The sequence below is a fragment of the Lacerta agilis genome, chromosome 14, assembly GCF_009819535.1.
Source record: "Lacerta agilis isolate rLacAgi1 chromosome 14, rLacAgi1.pri, whole genome shotgun sequence".
In the NCBI taxonomy this organism is placed as follows: domain Eukaryota; kingdom Metazoa; phylum Chordata; class Lepidosauria; order Squamata; family Lacertidae; genus Lacerta; species Lacerta agilis.
In genome coordinates, this window is record NC_046325.1 from 28,891,093 (window position 1) to 28,910,978 (window position 19,886).

The window sequence follows — 19,886 nt, forward strand, 5'->3', positions numbered from 1 at the left end:
GAAGGGGAGGTTGGTGCTTTAGGAGGTTCACAGGAGCCAAGAGAAGGGGACACATCACCAGAAGCAGAGTTGCCCCCGTCTCTGCAAAGAGGGTGAGCTCTGAGGCGTTAGGAACAGTGGGAAGTGCATGAGAATGAGGTGGGCAAGTGACCACAGCCCAGCTTACTAGATGATCAGGTGAAGATCATGGGACTTGTTAGGTCTGTGGGGGACGGGGGATGGCTGTGGTCACTCAGCTTGATTAAGCTCAGGGCAGGTGAAGATCACATGCTTTGTTAAGTGGAGAAACACAGGTACAGTGGACCTTTGACTTATGTACCGCTCTGGATACGTAACTTTCCGGTTGCGAACATGGCAAACCCGGAAGTGTATACTTCTGGGATTCGCCATGTGTGTGCGCGCAGAAGCAGCACCTCCAGTTACAGACTTTTCAGGTTAAGTACAGACCCCCAGAATGAACTTAATTCGTATCCGGAGGGTCCACTGTACTCAGCTGGAGCAAGCTCAGCTGCATAAATAAGATTGGAAGGAATAAGAGAAGGCAGACACACTGTGTCTGATCAGCTTTCACTGTAGGTGGAACATGGCTGCTCTGGGAACTCCTCTGGACTGTGGTTTTGGGACTGACCTGAGGATTCCAACTGTGGATCTTGTGCAGAGCTCGAAACCTGGCATTACATGTGAACCTTTCTCATTGCATTGGACCAACCCTGTATTTGCATTGCCTGACTCCTCTCTAGTGTTGCCCTTGGGACTGTGTGTACTATTAGGACTTACCTCAGAGTACACCGGGGTATCACCTTGAGCTCTTTAGAGGAAAGGTGAGATATAAATGAGAGCTAACAATAATTGCAGAATTGCTGGGCGACAAATCAGAGCAACCTTTCCAACTCTAGGAAACTCAGCCCAAGGTAGCACCTGCCAATGGCCAGGCTAAGGGAGGTTATGCTTCTATAAGCAGTACACTTCAGTGTGAGAACTACCACATTTAGAGCTGACAGAAAGCGTTTATCTCAGACTTGCTGGAGTAAAGACAGGGCCAATTCCAACAACAGTACAAGGAGAAAATGAAACACTCAGGTCATATTCTGTTGAGATCAAATGCAGGAACCAAAATGTTCCCCTAGACAGTACAATCACCAAATGCACAAATAGTGCCTGAAAAACCATGCTTATCCTCTGAGCCTTGTAAGACCGACAGCGATCTTACTATTCATATCATCGGGAACAGCTCTAAAGATTCAGAGATGAGTGACTGAATAGCAGAACTATCAAGATGTTTCAATAGTGCTGCTATATAGAATTGTCGTTCCTTTAAATCAGGGGTGGCCAACTTCCAAGAGTCTGCGATCTACTCACAGAGTTAAAAACTGGCAGTGATCTACCCCCTTGGGGGGCAGGTTCAGGCCGAGGTTGTTGAGCTTTTTTTTAGGAAGGAAAGCCCTTTTGGAGGGGCTTCAGGGCAAAGATGTAGAGCTTTTTTAGGGGAGCCAAAGTTGCTGAGCTTCTTTGTGGGGAGCCAGTGATCTACCACAGACGTCCAGTGATCTACCAGTAGATCGCGATCTACCTGTTGGACATGCCTGCTTTAAATAAAAGAGGTGTGGGCTGGAGAGATGCATGGGTCATGTCATCATATAGCTGAGCCACTAGGTGGCCCTGGTCTTGGTTGTGTCTGGGTGGAGTGAGGCGTTTCTTCTGTCCTCTTCTTGTCTAGCTCCCTGGTTGGTGGGTCCTCCCAGGCTTCCATGATAAGGAGGCACTCACTCTCTGGTCTCTTTCTCTAAAACTATATGCCCATTGATCTCATTGAAAGTATCCAGCATCAGTTTCTGTGTGCTGTCAGCAAGTGCAGGAACATCTTCTGGGCCAAGGCCTCGTGTTTCTATCTTGGGCAAAATCTGGATGGTCCACTTATCTGAAGGTGGCAGGGAGCAGCAGAGAGAAAGAGAGACAGTGCAACTTAACTCTATGCAGAAATTGCCTTGTAAAGCCTATGCCTTAAACAGTGGTCTATACATGGGTATATAAAGGAATAATATATAAATAAATTTCAGAACAGGTCCAAAATGGCAGTATTTTATGGAGGAGGAGAAAGGAGTGGCTAAACACACGCACCCCGAAATAAGACATAAGTGATTAAGGTAATCATTTTTATACAGCATTCAAATTCAAATTAAAGCAAGGCTTTCATGCCACATAAGTATTCACACTTCACATTGAAGTGTATAAACCAAATAAGCAAGACTGTCATTTAGACTCACTCACCTCTACAAAAAAAAGGCCTCTGGCCATCTTTGAGGTTGGGGGGTTGTTGATAATAGGAGGTCACAACAGGGATTATGGGGATCTGTGTAGCAAAAGACAGTAGGAAATTAAGAGACCCAGAAGGCGCTAAGCAACGTTTTAACAGGGAAGGTGAACTTTCAGGGATGGTCTTGCCTTTCAGAGTTTGACTCTTACCTGAGGTGGAACAAGGGTTCTATTTGGGGCTGACCCAACCAGAGCCAGCCCAAGACATTTTGGTGCATGAGGCAAACCACAAACTGGCGCCCTCAGCCCCCCAGGGAAGAAGGGATGAGTGAAGATCAGGAGCAGGAGAGGGGTGCATTGGAGCTAACTTTGAGAGGCCGATGTCCCTTATTCTCCCAATAAAATATTTGAGGGGGCTGCCCCCCCAGTTGACAGGCATTGCCATTCAAATGGTGTGTGTGTGTGTGTGTGTGTGTGTGTGTGAGAAATTTGGCCCCAACTTCCTACAAACCCTTATTCCCTCTCCTCAGCAAAATGCAGAATTAACAATATAGACTCAAATACCATAGGAATCCAAAGAGGCACAAAACATGGGTGCCCACTGTCTCTATTCATCTTGGCCCTGGAACCCCTAGCAATCCAACTCCAAGCAGCTCCAGATATCAAGGGTGTGGTGAGAAGAGGTGAAACCTACAAACTAGGGCTCTTCGCAGACGACCTGATGATCACAACACCAGACCCCATAAACAGCACAGCAACCACGCTAACTAAATAACACATTTGCAATGGTGTGGGGCCTACAAGTAAACTTTGCAAAATCTGAGGCTATATGCTTCAACCCCCCCCCCCCCCAATCCAAAAGGTACTCACCAACCACAAAGATAAAACTGCTGCACCAAATTCAGGTACCTAGAGGTTCAAATAACCAGAAACCTCAACAAACTATACTTCCACAATTACAAGCCCCTGTGGTGACAAATCAACAGAGACTTCACCTTCTCGGACAAAATAACCATGATCAAAATGATCACCCTCCCAAAACTAACCTATTTATTCCAAACCCTCCGAATCTGGATTTCCCCAACCAAACTCCCAAAGTGGCAGAAAAAACAACACTTGTTGATTTCCACACACAAAAAGCCAAGAATAAGCCCCAAATACCTGCACCTCCCCTCCTCAGGAGGAGGATGTGGAATCCCCAAAATAGAATCATATTATATTGCCAACCCATGTACATCACATAATCCCGTATATTCTAGAAGACGAGTCAAAACAATGGGTCCATTTGGAGAGAGAAACCATTGAAAAACATACCCATAACAACATACCCATTTCTCCCAAACAAAGTAAAGAAAATCCCCACAGCACTGAACAAGTTCACGCAGTCCATGCTTAAAGCATAGAAGGGAAAAGTAGGCAAACTATCACCATCCCCACTAACCCCCCTGTCCTACCACCCACAAAACCTCCAGATAAAAACCTGGCAAGCCAAAGGCCTGCACTGTTTAAAAGACTTCTACAAAAAAAAAAAAACCCCATACCAACACAAGAAATACAAGACAAACTAGGATACACCCAAATACCTTGGCTAGCACACCATCAACTACATGCCTTCTTAAACAATCTAGCAGTAAAATCAGCAGCCACTAGGCCCTTGACCACCTTCGAAAACCCCCTGACAACAAAGGACATGGCAAAAGGATGGTATCCACAATACACAAAATACTGCTCCAAAATTCCACACACACACCCCCCAGGACACAATCAAAGAACAATGGGAGCACAACATAGGCTATGAAATTAACCCCACCCAATGGACTAGAATGTGGTCTAAACCTCCCTTTAAATCCATCTTAGCCAAAAGAAGGGAACTTGCTTTGAAACTCATCTGCAGATGGCACTTAACACCATGGAAACTGGTGCTGATACTCCCAGGAACCTCAAAGATGTTGAAGAGGCTGCACCTCACAGGCACATACCTCCACATGTGGTGGGAATGCCCCCAAATCCAACCCTTCTGGACAGCAGTCCTACAAGAGATATGCAAAATAACTAAACAGGTTTTAGAATTCACCCCAGAACTGGCCCTACTGAACATCCTCCAATATCATATTGGCCACTCACATTATACAGTGGTACCTCAGGTTACAGACGCTTCAGGTTACAGACTCCGCTAACCCAGAAATAATGCTTCAGGTTAAGAACTTTGCTTCAGGATGAGAACAGAAATCGGGCAGCGGCAGCACGGCAGCAGCGGGAGGCCCCATTAGCTAAAGTGGTGCTTCAGGTTAAGAACGATTTCAGGTTAAGAACGGACCTCCAGAACGAATTAAGTATGTAACCAGAGGTACCACTGTACATAGTTTATGCCCCACCTACTCTCATACCAGACGCCTCATAGCCAGACCCTGGGAGGACGTGTCAGGACTAAACATGGACCAATGGTATCAAATTGTATGAGAAACAGCCTTCCTAGAAAAGCTAACCAATAAACTGAAACTGACACAGGGACAAATAGAAGAGGACACACAGCCCAACAAGAGAACAAGAATCCACCAACAGTACAGTATACAAATCAATCTGACTTACCTGACCCAACAAGCCCCCCCGCAATGCACACAAACCCCACTGCAGACAACCAACCACGCCTTGCCCCCCCATACCTCTCACTACCAAGGAAATGTAATAAACGAATAGAAAGAGAACCTACCCAGTTGACGCTGACACAAAACCCCACACATACACTATGTAAAAGAATATAAGCCTCACCAAACCACCCCCCTCTTCCCTCTCTTCTTCCCCAGCCTTACTTATACTGTACTCAACACCAATGTCTCACAACAAATGTAACTGACAGTACAACTTGAAAAAAGAGATAAGGCATGTACTTTTGTAAACCAATATATATATATATAGAGAGAGAGAGAGAGAGACGATGGATAGGCTGCACTGTGGTGACATGAGGGGGAGATGTCAGCAGCAGGGTTCAAAATTAGCAGCTTGCCAGGCTCATTTTCCACCTAAAGATTCTCCATTTGTGAGCACCTCAAAAAGTCTGGATTACTGAAATATATGTGCTTTGAAGTCTCAAAGTATATGTTAAGGATAGACAATATGTTAAGGAGTTTAACAATAAAGGGTAGAGTGCTTTGAAAACTGGAAAAAGGTGTGTGTGCCATGTCTTGTGATCAGTTCCGTAGGGCAAGGCTCATCTGGGCCTCCCCCAATACCCAATATTTTATTCAAGTTGGCACCCCTGGTTGGGCAGGGGGTGGGATCAATTTGATCTGAGCGATTAATCAAGTTTTGGCACCAAAAATGTAGCATTGATTGACTCATGGAAGCCCATGAGTCAATGAAATCCACCAGCATGAGACAAATAACTATTTCACAATTCACATGTTTACCTGAGCCTTCACAGCCACACTGAAGACTCCTCGCTTGAAGGGAAGCATGGTGGCCATCCGGTTCCTGGTGCCTTCTGGGTAAACCCAGACCCTCAGCTGCATAAGAAAGGGGGAGAGAAAAACGGCCACAGATTAAAATGTGTACACAGACCACATCTTTGGAAATCACAGTGAAATGTTACTATTTCCTCACTCTTTCTGGTGTATTTCGGCCTGACACTCAAGCTGCTAACGGTCTAGCTAAGAAAGCAGTTAGAAAATAGGAGACTGCATCAGGACGGAGGATATGCATACCCCTGGGTGCCCCCAGGAATGGCTGCAGTAGGGCAGACTCTTCTCTCATCTGTTTCCTGGGGCGGATGGCTCTAAAGCCGCATTCTCCTTATAGTCATGCATGGCACACATCCTTTCTTTACTCACCCACCTGGCAAAATCCTCTTCCAAGTATATGGTGCGCAGAGCACAATATTTCACCGCCCCAGAGCCCAGGAAGCTGCCTTCTACCAGGTGAGGATCTCTCCAAGGGCTTGGGTACAGAAACTTCCCCACCACATGCTGCTACTTAAATTAATATTTCTCAGCTGGAGATGCCAGCGGCTGGAGCCATCCTGTTTACAAAGCATGCACTCTACCCCCACCCCAAGCGATGGCCCCTCCCAGGGGCTGCTGCGGTCTCTCATAGGGTCCCTTTTTACTCCTCTCCCACCAGCCATCCTTTCCAGGCTACTCCCCTCCCAGAGCTGCATCCCTCTCAGCATGTGTTTACTCTCACGTTCTGCTGCAGCAGGGTCCGTGTGATGTGATCCATAGTGTCTCTGGCTGAGCGCTTATTATTGCGATCGATAAAAATGAATTTGGAAATCCACAGGGTGAGGCCCAGTAGGCCCATGTACATCAACTCCTTTTTGGCAAGTACCACACAGTGGTCGGGACATAACTCCGCTATCACTTGGGAAGGAAGGAAGGAAGACTTTGTTAATGGGGCTTTTGGGTCATTTGCATTCTGACACTTCCCGGGTGGAGAAGGCTTTGTGGCTAGAAATTATTCTTCCTGAATCTTCCCTGCTCCCTAGAAAAACAGATGCGGATCTCGCCATGAACACCTCCATTGTTCTCCTAGAATGGCAATTATCTTTTAGTTAGGAAATATCCACCAGCACCCTGGCACCAATTTGATTTTGAGCTGTAAGCTCACATCTTTTGCCTCCTCTCAAATGCATGCTGTGCTTCTATCTTGCCTCCTCCCTGAGGCTGGAGATGGAGCACAGCAGTGCCAGATCTACAAATTTTGCCACAATGGGCAAAAGTCCACGCTGCCACCTTCCTCTCCTGCGGGTGGGTCAGAGACAACCATTCTGTTGCAAACATACAGACCTTGGGCAGAGCCCTAAGCAGCCGTGGGCAGGGCCAGGACAGAAGGATGAGCAACCAATGCCCCTAGAGGACCAGTAGAGGGATAAATCTGTGGTTAAGATGGTGAGGCATTGAGGGAGGTGTCCATGAGGGCCTGTCCACATCTCAGTGATGAAGGAGGAGACAGGGCAGCCCTGAGGGGTCCTGGGCTTAGATAAGCGGATGGAGGGGGTGTATGTCCTGCAGCGCACCCTCCTTTTCCTTCTCCCACACCTCATCTGCATCATAGTCAGGAAGCAGAGCAGGATGTTGACACCTGCCCCTTTGATCTGGGCCTGGATTATGCTCCTAATAAAAGTCACATCTTTTCCAAATAAGTTTCAACGCAAAATTCTGAAAGCAACAAGCTAGCAACATACCCAGAATATCAAGAACGGACTGATGGTTGGCAACAACCATATACGGCCCCTTCGTATTCAGATTCTCGGAGCCTTGAGCTGTGATCTTGATGCCAAGGAAATATTTCATTTGCCGCATCATGAAGCAAAGAATCCTGCAGGGGGCAGAAAATAGGCAGGCAGGCTGGTCAGTGTGAACAAGGAAGACCACGGAACTGCATTTATTTCAATGTTTATACCTTGCCTCCTAAGCAAAATTCTTGAGGAAGCTTACACTGTGTAGAAAATACAATAAAAGAGACGAATTAATGGGAAGAAGGAAAAGGGAATGCAATCCCCTCCCTGCTCTAGGTCACCCAGCGGGTCTCTGATGAAACAGTCCCAGCCCAGAAATGGCTGCTAAAGCTGCCGGTTGTTAGTTTCTCATAGACTAAGATAGAGATGGAGACCCTGCAGCTTTTCCTTGTCGCTGGACTCTGACTGCCATCAATCCCAGGGATGCTGGGAGCTGTAGTCCAGGCAGATCTGAAGGGTTTCAGCTTCCTCACTCCATGTTGTAAGCCACATTCAAGCTCACATTTTGAGGGAGGGGATAGGATTGTCCCCCACCCCCCATTGCCCCTGCATATAACCAGTATGCATATTGTTGCACCCCAGCCCAATCTTACAGCAGAGTGAGATTTCAGGAGTCTCTGCACTTACCCAGGGTTTGTGTTTCCTTTTGGGATTGAGGTAAAGTGGAGACTGTGGTGTCTTTATGACATATAGTTTATTTACACATATATACAACCTGAGTTTGGGGAATGGGATTCCCAGCATTTACAGCCCAAGAGAATCTCACGCGTCTCCCATATGTGCAAAGTCTGTCTCAGACTTAAAAGAAACGGCGGCCATGGCTCTGCGTCTCTCCCTCGCACTTGCAGACTCGAGAGGACGTTTCTTCCCTATCCCCCACAATGTGCTCTGATCCCACCACATTCTCAAGCTTGCAAAACTTTTCCCACCCCACCCCAACTGTTCACTTAACATCAGCCCCATGGCAATTCAGAAACTGTATTGTCTTTGCTAACAAATCCCTATTTGCGGCTGGCACAGCTTCTGCTTTGCGGAAGTCCGGTCTTTGTTTCTTAATGGCTTATCTCCCGGGGGTTCCCTGGTCGGGGGGGGGGGGGACGACGACGACAAAGCATCCAATGGTTCACCTTAATACTCAAAGCACTGGCTGAAACCCAGAACCCAAGAATTTAAGGGAGGATCTGTTGGGAGAGCGCTACGGGCAGCCCCCCAGATCTCCAAGCGTCCTCTGGTGAGCATAGCTCTGGAAAAGGCATCCCCTTCTTCTCCCGGGCCACATAAACCAGCGACATAAACCAACTTGATTTATGGACACTAGCCTTCTCTCTTGACACATCAAAAGGAAAGCGGCATCGTAGTTCTAAACTACTATTTATTTACAGAATATTTACAGACAACAGCATTGTGGCGTCTGTTCTCTCCAGCTCCGAGAACAAACAGGGCAATGTAAAAGTGAAAGCACAGTTTCACAGACACACGCCGGAAGAGAGGTAAGACAGTCTTCCTTTCTCAGGCTCTACTCAGACAGGCGTGTGAAATATACCAATCATAAAATCAGCATCAGGGAGCTTGAAATCCTAACAGGATCTGGCACCCAGGAATTCAGGGGACTCATGGCACCCCACACAACCACAGAAGTATGTATGTCAAGGGTGCAAAGGACTCTCAGGTGCATAGAACTCTTTTGTGGGAGGGGGATCCTGGGCCAGTTGGGACTACATTTGTGTTTAGGATTTCCATGCACATATGTCTTTACATGTGCCTGCCTCCACCTCACATCAGGAGTGTGGGGGTGACGAAGGGCAGGACACTCCACCCAGGCCTCTGACTCCCTTACTTATAATTACAGGGAGGGTGGCTGATATCTGCCCATGGCTTTCTATGCCTTAGGCTGCTGTTCGTGGTCCAGGAACAAGGCTGTAAACAAAGGTGATGGCACCAATCCTACATGTGGAACACTGAAGTATTGCAATGGGTTTGTAATACTGATTTCTAAATCAGAGTAGTTGCTTGGACGAGGGTGTGTGTCTGTTCTGGAGAGGCAACAAGGTACAGGCGACAGGGAGAGAATGGTGAACCAATAGCAACACAGAAAGAACAACGAACACACTTAAATAGCATTAACACATAAGTCCAGACCACAGAAGCAGTTATGACCAATAAAATATTTATAATTTTTGCTGCAATAGAAAAGAATACACTGAAATAAATATAATGTGAAGCCACATGACGAGACGCCAGAACAGCAACAAAAATCCACACAAATCTGTCACAGTGGACATTGAGATGAATAGCACGGAACTGGTAAGAAACAAACTTCTGTGAAATGGAATCAGTCCAGGTTATGATGAATATATGTTGCAATGGACTTTCCTAGCTTCATATATCCCTACCTGACATTGGCATTTTTTAAGTGCCCTCCTGCATCTGTTGTTATTTTTTTAACGTTTAAACGTTTAATTTGTTTACTTTTTTGCAGCAGCTGTTAGCAGTGTTTTACTTTCTATATCTTTCCTAATTATCCCTGGCATGGAATTCATGAGTATGACCAAACTGAGGGAGGCAGTGGAAGACAGGAGTGCCTGGCATGCTCTGGTGCATGGGGTCACAAAGAGTCGGACATGACTAAACAACAACAATGGAATTCAACCTCAACTGTATTGGCCGTTTGGCTATGAGATTGTTTTTCATAAAGTCATATTTTAAATTGCTTTACACATGGTTCAGATTTGTTTTTTATTCATGGGCCATCTTGACTTTGCTTTGCATGTACATTATTAATATTATACAAGTGAGCATGCCCAATATAAAGAGACTTTTCCGTGTGCAAACTGATCAAGAGTTCTACAATTTTCATTTGAGTAGGCTACATTCTGTTATCAAGTATGATTAATGGCTTAATTTTCCTGAATTCGTTGATCAGGGAATCTGGAAACACCTGGAGGGGGTAATGCAGCCTATAGTGAAGAATACATTGTACTGTACTGAAGAACTAAATCCTTATGTTATTCCTGAAGCTAGTGCCAATTAATTTAATCAAGTTCCCAAGCAACTTTAGAAGGGAAAACCCTGTCTCTTAGGCTCAATAAGTTGGCAATCCCTAGCCTGTTTCAAGAGGAGGTGAATGTGCCTGGTACCAAGACTCACCGTGCTCCCAAAGATGTGACCATCCCCAAAAGTTGCAGATAAAAAGCCAAGGCTGCCTACTCACTTCATGTTTTCCACTCTCTGCCCCCAGATTAGAGCTGCCCAAGGGGACAGTAGAGTAATTACTGTAATCCAGCCATAGAAAAACACCATCTTGCAGTAGACATTGCAGGTGGCACTCCTTTGGGAAGAGAAAAGGACCCCAGTTAGCAAGACGATGAGTAAAAACAGGGTCCATTCGAACAGCTCCATGATGGTGCCAGATGAAAGCAGAGCAAATGTGGAGATTTACTGTATAGCCCTGAAGAAGAAGGAGGAGTGATTTTATATTCTTAGTGGTGCAACATATAAAGGCAGCTGAACCTATCAAGGTGAAGATATCCTGAAGCGCAATTCGAACAGCTCCCTTGATGATCAAGGGCACTAATAGCAGGATTAAACATGTGCAATGGCATGGCTGCTAAACATTTTGTTCTCTCAGCGCTTTGTCCCCATTTCCAAAAATATTGGAAACTTGCCCTGGAAGATGCTCAAGTTCTGAGTGTATGTGCTGTTTGTCAATCACCATATGAAACATGTAATGAGATCAGTTACAAAACAGCACAACAGACAGCAGAAAATGAGTTTTAAAACAATACAAAAAGAGGGACACCTACTTCAGAGACCTACTGCTCCAGCCTGGAAAGCTTGTTGGAACAAAATTGTCTTCAGTTATTTCTGGCAAGTGCCGATTGTGGGGACCTGTCATATCTCAGCAGCGATGCTGCTCCACAGAACAGCCACACTGAAAGTTACTGTGGAGCAGGCTGCTGATAACCCTGGAAAAGAAGAAGAAGAAGAAGAAGAAGAAGAAGAAGAAGAAGAAGAAGAAGAAGAAGAAGAAGAGGAGGAGGAGGAGGAGGAGTTTGGATTTGATATCCCGCTTTATCACTACCCGAAGGAGTCTCAAAGCGGCTAACATTCTCCTTTCCCTTCCTCCCCCACAACAAACACTCTGTGAGGTGAGTGAGGCTGACAGACTTCAGAGAAGTGTGACTAGCCCAAGGTCACCCAGCAGCTGCATGTGGAGGAGCGGGGACACGAACCCAGTTCCCCAGATTACGAGTCTATCGCTCTTAACCACTACACCACACTGGAGCTGGAAGGAGAAGCTCTCCGGCAGAACGCAGTGGCCCACTGGATAAATAAGGGATGCAGTATTCTCTCAAGGTCCCTTGTCCTAAGCTGTACAGGGTTTATGTGTTAGTACCAAAACCTTCATCCAGAGGCGTAGCAAGGTCAGGTGGTACCCGGTGCAGATTTTTTTTTTTATAACCCCACCCCACACACATTGAAATTATTCAAAGAAGGAAAAATAAGATACTTACAGTTGCAGGTGTTATTTTCTGGTTTATTTACTTAACGCTGTGAGCATAAGCAATTAAAACTCCCCCCCCCCAACTTTGTTCTCACACCCCACCTCTCCTGTGCGTTCCAGGGTTTGGGTCCTGAGTTGAGGGAGCTTTTGCTTCTCTCCTTCCTTCCCCCCTCCGCTTGTTTGTTCGCCTGCCTCCTTCCCATCCTCTCCCTGCTTGCTTGCCTGCTTGCCTCCTCCAGCAGCCCGGGAGTGCAAGGCAACGGCGCGCCGTGCACCTGCAACTCCCAAGCCTCCCCCAAACTGTCAAAACAAAGGGGCAAGGCCGCTGGCAAAGCGGCACAGCTCCCCCCGTTCCCCCGACGGCTTGGGGTAGGCTTGGCAGTCACGGGCGGGCGGTGCACTGAATGTCACCCCCCTCAGTGATGACACCTGGGGCGGACCACCTCCACTACACACCCCTTCCTATGCTTCTGGTGAACTCCAAATCTTCAGATCTTGCTAAGTTTCATCTAGGTCAGCCTGGTCCCCATTGCCCACTAGTGGGCATTTCAGGATTCTAGGTTGGTGGTAGGGGGTTTTATGGCACAAGCTGAATCCTCTTTCCATCGATCACTGGTGGGCGGTAAGGAAATTTTACCATCAAGAAAGATGCATATGTGGAATAGTTTCACAGCTTTGCCTAGCCTGGCCGGTCTTAATTGCCACTTCCACCTTGCACTCACTTCATCTCCATTGGCATGCAAAGTTGGGCAATCTCCTGCCAGTTTGCTTCACGTTCAAATCCAGTTAACACCTTCCACGCTGACACTCTTTTAACTGCGGGAGGCAGTGGAGGGTAGGGGTGCCTGGCGTGCTCTGGTCCATGGGGTCATGAAGAGTCGGACATGACTGAACGACTGAACAACAACAAAGGGTGTTCCTTGTATTGCATCAAAGAAAAACACCCCTCTCCCCATTATTCATAGCTTTGATTGACATTCCCCTGATTCCAGACATGTGGAGCAAGATCCCACGCATGTTGAGCATAGGTGATCCTTAATGGATCAAGCTGTTTAGGGTTTTAAAGCAGGCGTGGGGAACCTGTGACCCATTATTATCACAGATCTTTGTTTACATGTATTTCACCAGCAGGCCCCAGGTCACGTTTTAGCAATTAAAAAAAGGGTGTGCCTGGAAAACAAACGTTTCCGGTGTCAAAGGTCAAGATAAAAAGGCATGTCTTCAGCACTGTCTGAAAGCTGTATAATGAAGCCAGATTCACCTCTTTGGGGAGGGAATTAATGCAATTCTGAGGGGGTTAGAAATGCAAGTGGGCCCTCTCTACCACACTTAGCACTCAGGACGACCTGTAGGCTGTCTTTCAAGTATTTGGGGCCTCCTCCCCTCCCAGAGTTCCCTGCAAAATAGAGTTAATTTGCTAAACCACTGTAGCTCTATGAAGGGAACAGGGGCCTGCTAACAACTCTCAGCAACCTTAACAAACTACAGATCCCATAATTCTTTGGAGGAAGTTATACGGTAAATTTTTAAGTGTCTTGCTGCTTTAAATGCATACTCCTCCACCGATTAAAATGGAGCATCCAGTTTTGGGGGCCCCAGAAAGATGCACGTCCCTGTTTCTTCCTGGAACACGCTGGAGGTTATGGAAATGAATGGTTACAGGAAAGTTTGCCCATATTGGAACTCTTTTTACAAATAACATGCAAATGACTATGAATTCACCTGATGAAAAGGTTGTAAAATCGTGCAAAATTACTGAAGGAAAGCAGGGCTACAAGGATGAACAATCAGCAAAACAAGAAGGGCTCTTTAAGTGTGAGAGGCTTGGAGCCCAGAAAGTTGAAAGATTAAAGAGCTCTTGGAGTGAGAGACCAAGAGTTCAAGGACAACAACAAGGAAAAATGCAACAAGCAACAGAGCACAAAGAGGAAATTTTTTATAGCTATTATAGATTACTAGCCAATAAAGAAGAAAAGAGATACAACCCGGACAAGAAGAATTCACAAATAAAAATGCCATTTTTGCGGGGGGGACAGGACAAGAAATTTTCTGCACTGGGTACCACCTGACCTTCCTACGCCTCTGAGTACAGTGGTACCTCTGGTTACGTACTTAATTCGTTCCGGAGGTCCATTTTTAACCTGAAATCGTTCTTAACCTGAAGCACCACTTTAGCTAATAGGGCCTCCCGCTGCCGCTGCGCTGCCGCCGCCCAATTTCTATTCTCATCCTGAAGCAAAGTTCTTAACCCGAGGTACTATTTCTGGGTTAGCGGAGTCTGTAACCTGAAGTGTCTGTAACCCGAGGTACCACTGTATGGAGGCAAAGGCTCTGGTCAGTCATCGTACTTATCCAAAACTACATGTGAAGAGTATGTGAAGTGGTATCTGAAGAAGTGTGCATGCACACAAAAGCTCATACCAAGAACAAACTTAGTTGGTCTCTAAGGTGCTACTGGAAGGATTTTTTTAATTATTATTTTGTTTTGACTACATGTGAAGAGGTTATGCAGCTGATGGCTAACACAGTTTGAGAAGCAATACTGAGTGACATCAGACAGGCAGGTTATTTTAGATTATCACTTGATTCAACGTCTAATATTTCCCATGATGATCAACTTGCTGTCATTGTTAGCTATGTTTATCTTAGTGATGGATTGCCAGTTGAATGCTTTTGGAGTTTTTTTGAACTGAAAGATCACACCGGTGAAAGCACGACTGAGATGATACTGAACTACTTCAGTGAACTTGAAATAGTTGCCAGTAAATGTAGAGGACAATCATATGACAATGCAGCCAATATGATCGGAAAGTATAACAGTGTTAAACAAAAAAATCTGGAAAGGAACACGTTTGTAAAGTTTATTCCATGTGGTGGACGTTCCTTAAATGAGGCCGAGAGGGGTAGGCTGCCATACGTCTGGAATTTCCCGGACGTAGTTGGCATTTGTCTGTTGAAAATAGTCAGAATGTTCAAAAATTGGTTAAAATGTCCGGGGAAACCCAGGGAGGTATCCCCCCCCCTTTTTTTACAAGATGTAGTCCATTGGTCCTCAGTTGGTGAGCTGGGACTCACTATAGCAGAAGTGGCTAAACTTTTTTTTGAGCAGAGGGAATGTGGCCACCCCACATTCTGCATGCACATTCACTTGCACACATAACACACACACACACACACACACACACACACACACAAATACACAGAAGCTGGATACAAATGCACCATACACACAGCCCCCACTTCAGCTGATCCTTATTTTCACCCCTCCTTAATCACCATTTCTTTTTTTGCTGCCGCCAAAATCAGCGCTACCACTTAAAACAGTTATGGATCTCCCCCCCCCCAAAAAAATAATAATTCTGGAAACAATAGTTTGTGAAGAGTGCTGAGAATTGTTCGGAGATCCCTATTCGCCCGGCAGAGCTATAATTCCCAGAGTGGTTTAACTGTCTGTCCCTCTTCCCAGGGAACCCTGGGAATTGTAGCTCTGTGACGGGAACTGGGCAGATTCTCCCATCTCCACATAAGGCATTGGTAGGAACATGGCACCCTCCCATTGGTGATGGACTCCATTTTCCATCAGCCCCAGCCAGCATGGCCAATGAACAGGGATGATGGGAGCTGTAGTTCAACAACATCTGAGGGCACCAGGTTGGCTACCCCTGCCTTAAGTTTTGAGGAAGGATGGTTATATAAGTTATTCAGATAACTGGCACTGATCTACAGAGGGCTGTTGCTTGTGGGTTTCCCACAGAGCTTCTGGTTGGCTGCTGTGAGAACAGTCCAGGACTAACTGGGCCTTTGGCATGACCCAGCAGACTATTCTTATGTTCTTATGATTGACTGCAACTCAGACAAATTGATAAAGTTTATTCCAAATGCACACACTCAGAGGTCTCGATCGAACAAGGGGAGGAATATGCCACCAAGTTATCCACGTCACAGCAGTGCTGTTTGCTCAGTCTCTGATGCTGAAGGGACAGCCAGGCAGAGTTTGAGGCCTGCGTCTTGTTCTGTAAATGCTCAAGCAGGTTAGACTTTCACCTCACCTTCGTGCCTCAGTGTAGTCATAGTATTCTGGAAGGAGGAACCACTTATGTCAGCCTTGCCGGTGCATAAAGGCAGCCCCAGATCTCCTCGCCCCCCCCCCCCCCAGCACTGTCTATCTTAGATATATTTAATAGCATTGTGAGTTGAGCCATCTTAATCGAGGTCCTTAAACGAAAGAATTGCAATGGACTTTAATGGCCAGTAATGTCTCTGGCAGGGAATCTCTCTACATCCCTGGATTGTAGACACCCACCAGAGTTTAGGAAGGTAGCATCCTGCTGGTGGGAGGAGGAAGAGCCAATTTAGAAAACAATTTGGCAGGGCTGTTTTTGTATTGCTTTAAAAAAAAAAACTGAAGACAGAATGCTGAGTGAGCTGTGAATAAGCCAAATGGAGAAGCAGGGCTGATGGATTTGCCACCTGCTGTGGAAGTGCCTGTTTGCCTCCACATCCTTCTAGGCTCTCCTTGTATATCTGTAGATGAAGCAAATATTATGAAAGTAATGTATTTCCAGTGTTCTAAATCCTGTAGTGCTGCTCCAGGACTTTGGGGGAAGCAGGGAATGTGTAGTAGTAGTAGTAATGAACAGGTGGAGGTGGTGGGAATATGTTAGTGTAGAGCAGCTGCCCCCAAGCTGGTTTCCTCCAGGCTTTTAAGACTACAACTCCCATCATCCTGTTGGCTATGATGACTGGGGCTGATGGGAGTTGTAGTCACAAAACAAAACAAAACAAAACATGGACAGCACCAGGCTGGGAAAGGGTTGGCGCAGTAGACTAAAATGACACAGGACATTAAGTAGGTGGCAAAGGTGCCATGGTGTCAGCATTAGGAGGTCTGGGACAAAGAGATACCAAAAGCCCACTTGTTTGGAAAGGCTTGGGGAAATAATAGCATTGCCTGGAGATTTAGGGAAAGAGCTGCTTCAAAGCCTGCAGCACCCACCCTTACCTGAAGCTGGTGGGACATCGGCCATCACAGTTCCAGTGGCGCTTGGTGGTGGGGGTGGAGGGACTGGTTCCCTATTGGGACAAGTCAAGATGGGAGAATTAGTAAAAACTGGGGTGCGGAAATCTCCACTGGAAATTCTGTGTGCCTCACAGGACTGCTCAGTGCAAGTAGGAGAATCGGCTTAGCTAATGCAGATGCCTGCACCCCAAAGTATCATATTTCATGTCTTGCTCCCCACCCCCAGTCACTTTTCTAGGCTTTATTATGATGGCAGCAAAAATTAAGTTTGGACATGCTTACCCTGTTTCTCCTAAAATAAGACATAGCCATAAAATAAGCCATAGCAGGATTTCTATGCATTTGCGAAATATAAGCCGTTCCCCAAAAATAAGCCATACCCCAAAAATAAGCCATAGTGACGTGGTACCTCCCATTAAAACAGCCTGGAGAGGCGTGGCTATGCAGCGTACGGTTAAAATAAGACATCCCCTGAAAATAAGCCATACTGTGTTTTGTTGAGCGAAAAAAAATATAAGACGGTGTCTTATTTTAGGAGAAACACGGTACTAGTGTGGTGAAAATGCTGGAGGCCAAAGGAAGGCCTGCACAGTGCAGAGGTTTCAAGGCTCTACAGACCTCCCTGTCCTTCTCCAGAACTGAAAGAAGGGGGCTAGATCATGAACAAAAGGCCCCATATCCATATCTGTGCCATTTATTCAGGCAGCAGAACTTTGGATGGGCAGGGTCCTGGCTGTACCATTAGGTGGCCACCGCAGGCAGCTGATTTTAAAGCAGCAAATGGTTAGTTATTAAATTTATTGTCTGTGTGATTTTACTGCTAGGTAGGGAGAGATGTTCCTAGTGGGATTTTCTGCCTGACGTGCCAGAATAACTTGGCTGGCCTTGGTACTATGCTTACCTTGACTTTGAGGTGTCAGGGGCAAAGCGCTATTCGCTGCAAAATCCCTTGGGCTGGCTCTGCCCTGCCTGGTGAGAAGTTGGAGATATTGGCTGCAAACACACGACTCCCCCAAACAACAAAAAGAATCCTGGGAACTGTAGTTGCTGTTGGGAATTACAACTCTGTGAGGGGTAAGCTACCGTTCTCAGGTTTCTTTGGAGAAAGTCATGTGCTTTAAATGTATGGTGTGTACATAGCCACTGAGTCTAGGAATGCCACAGAGCAAGAAGCCATAGCCATGACACTGCTGGGGGGTGGGCGATCCACACAGCTATGTTTCACTTGTTACCTTTTCCTCCTGGTGATTATTCTTGTGAGGGCTCCATGAAGCGGCTCATCTTTGTCCTGGAAGTCTTGTGGCGAGTGTCTATTATTATCTCACTACTTGTGCTAGTGCAGGCATAGGCAAACTCCGGCCCTCCAGGTGTTTGGGACTACAATTCCCACCACCCCTGACCACTGGTCATGTTAGCTAGGGATGATGGGAATTGTAGTCCCAAACATCTGGAGGGCCAGAGTTTGCCTATGCCTGTGCTGGTGTTATATTTTTGAATGCAACGTTTGGAGTGTTGAGTTGCAGATATGAACATCTAAGTGAAGTTCTGTGCCCCTCCACATTTGATTGTGTTATCCCTTCCTCCTAAACCCACCTCCAGCTATACTCACCTGTCTTGCCTCCCTGCCACCTGAGGGTCTGGGCCTACATGGCGAATGGCAGGTTGTTGCTGAACCTGAGATGGAGACTGCCATCCCATGAACGGAATAATGCTTGGGTAGGGGGCATAATGATGGTGGAACACAAGGGGGGCTGGGTCATCCTCTTCCTCTTCTTCTATCTGCCAAGGGATGTGGGACACCTGCAGGAAAGAGAGGGTGAAAGGCTTGAGAAATGTCCACTGGAATACATCGACCCCACCTGCTTCTTCCAGGGGGACCTGGTATATTTTATCTCTTATGGAGAAGAGTCGTTGGGGCAGGGTTGAAGCAGCTAACCCTCCACTCTGCTAGGCCTCTGCTCCCAAACCCTGCTTTGATCTCAAGTCCTCCAACCCCATGCTAGATTGCGATAGGCTGTGCAAGGCAGAAGGATTATTTAGGAAAGGAGAAAATGTCAACCTCTTTTCCCACTTAAAATACGAATGTATGTATCACATATGTTTGTTCATAATTTCCACATTAATCTGCATTTTTTTAAAAGTGCAGATGAAAATTCATATTTAAATATTACGTAAATGCATATTTTAGCTCATTGTATGCAGTTCTAAACTTATTTTACCCTAAAACAAACAGGTTAAACACAGTATGGTTCTTTTATGAACTGAATTGCAAAATTCAGAGAAGTGTAAAATCCAAATTAGATTCCAACCTACATATTAGTCTGGTGCAAATTAAATGGGGTGTAAATTAGGTTCCTTTGCTTAAAAACATGGACCAACCAAAATTTTCCTCCTCCATCCGTGAAACAGAGCATTTCCCTTCCAGTTACCTACCTGTGCCAGAGACTGGGCCGGGCTGTTTTCAAAGTGTGCCACTGCTGACATGGCCAAGTTGTTCATTATGACTTGGTGCATCTGAGCATTCTGTATCATCATGAGATCCATTAAATCTGCCAGAAAGAAAGGGTGCAATGAATGTTCTGGGCCATAGATGACACTTTGCAAGGATAAATGGCAGACAGAAGCCTTGTAAATTAGCTGGGTAGAAAAATACTCTCTCCACTTTCAGTGCAGTGAAGTGCTGGACAGCCAGCTAATCAAGTGAAATTCTACAAACAAGAGAAGCAGCTTAGTTAAGAAGATGCCAATGCTTAGATTATGTGAACTAAGTTAGGAGCTAATATATGGGAATACAATTTCCCTGCAGTTGAAATAATAAGGGAAGTTGACATCACTCCTTTTTAAGTTTCTCAAACAAGGATTGGGTATATCACAAT

The 19,886-nt window shown here is 46.0% G+C and overlaps 1 protein-coding gene across 2 annotated transcripts; it reads right to left on the reverse strand.

Annotated features, from left to right (window-relative positions):
* Positions 1 to 1,711: 1,711 nt before the first annotated feature.
* Positions 1,712 to 19,545, reverse strand: LOC117058196 (1-acyl-sn-glycerol-3-phosphate acyltransferase alpha-like). 2 transcript variants are annotated; one of them, XM_033169203.1, is made up of 8 exons: positions 19,444 to 19,545; positions 18,620 to 18,810; positions 16,993 to 17,063; positions 7,433 to 7,566; positions 6,433 to 6,608; positions 5,661 to 5,756; positions 2,269 to 2,350; positions 1,712 to 1,918 (listed from the first exon to the last, which is right to left on the reverse strand). In XM_033169203.1, exons 2-8 carry the CDS (start codon positions 18,701 to 18,703, stop codon positions 1,764 to 1,766), a joined length of 798 nt encoding a protein of 265 aa, XP_033025094.1. In that variant the 5' UTR covers positions 18,704 to 18,810; positions 19,444 to 19,545; the 3' UTR covers positions 1,712 to 1,763. The 2 variants fall into 2 exon arrangements, with proteins under 2 accessions (XP_033025094.1, XP_033025095.1); XM_033169204.1 differs by lacking the exons at positions 16,993 to 17,063; positions 18,620 to 18,810; positions 19,444 to 19,545 and adding an exon at positions 10,634 to 10,917.
* Positions 19,546 to 19,886: the final 341 nt, after the last annotated feature.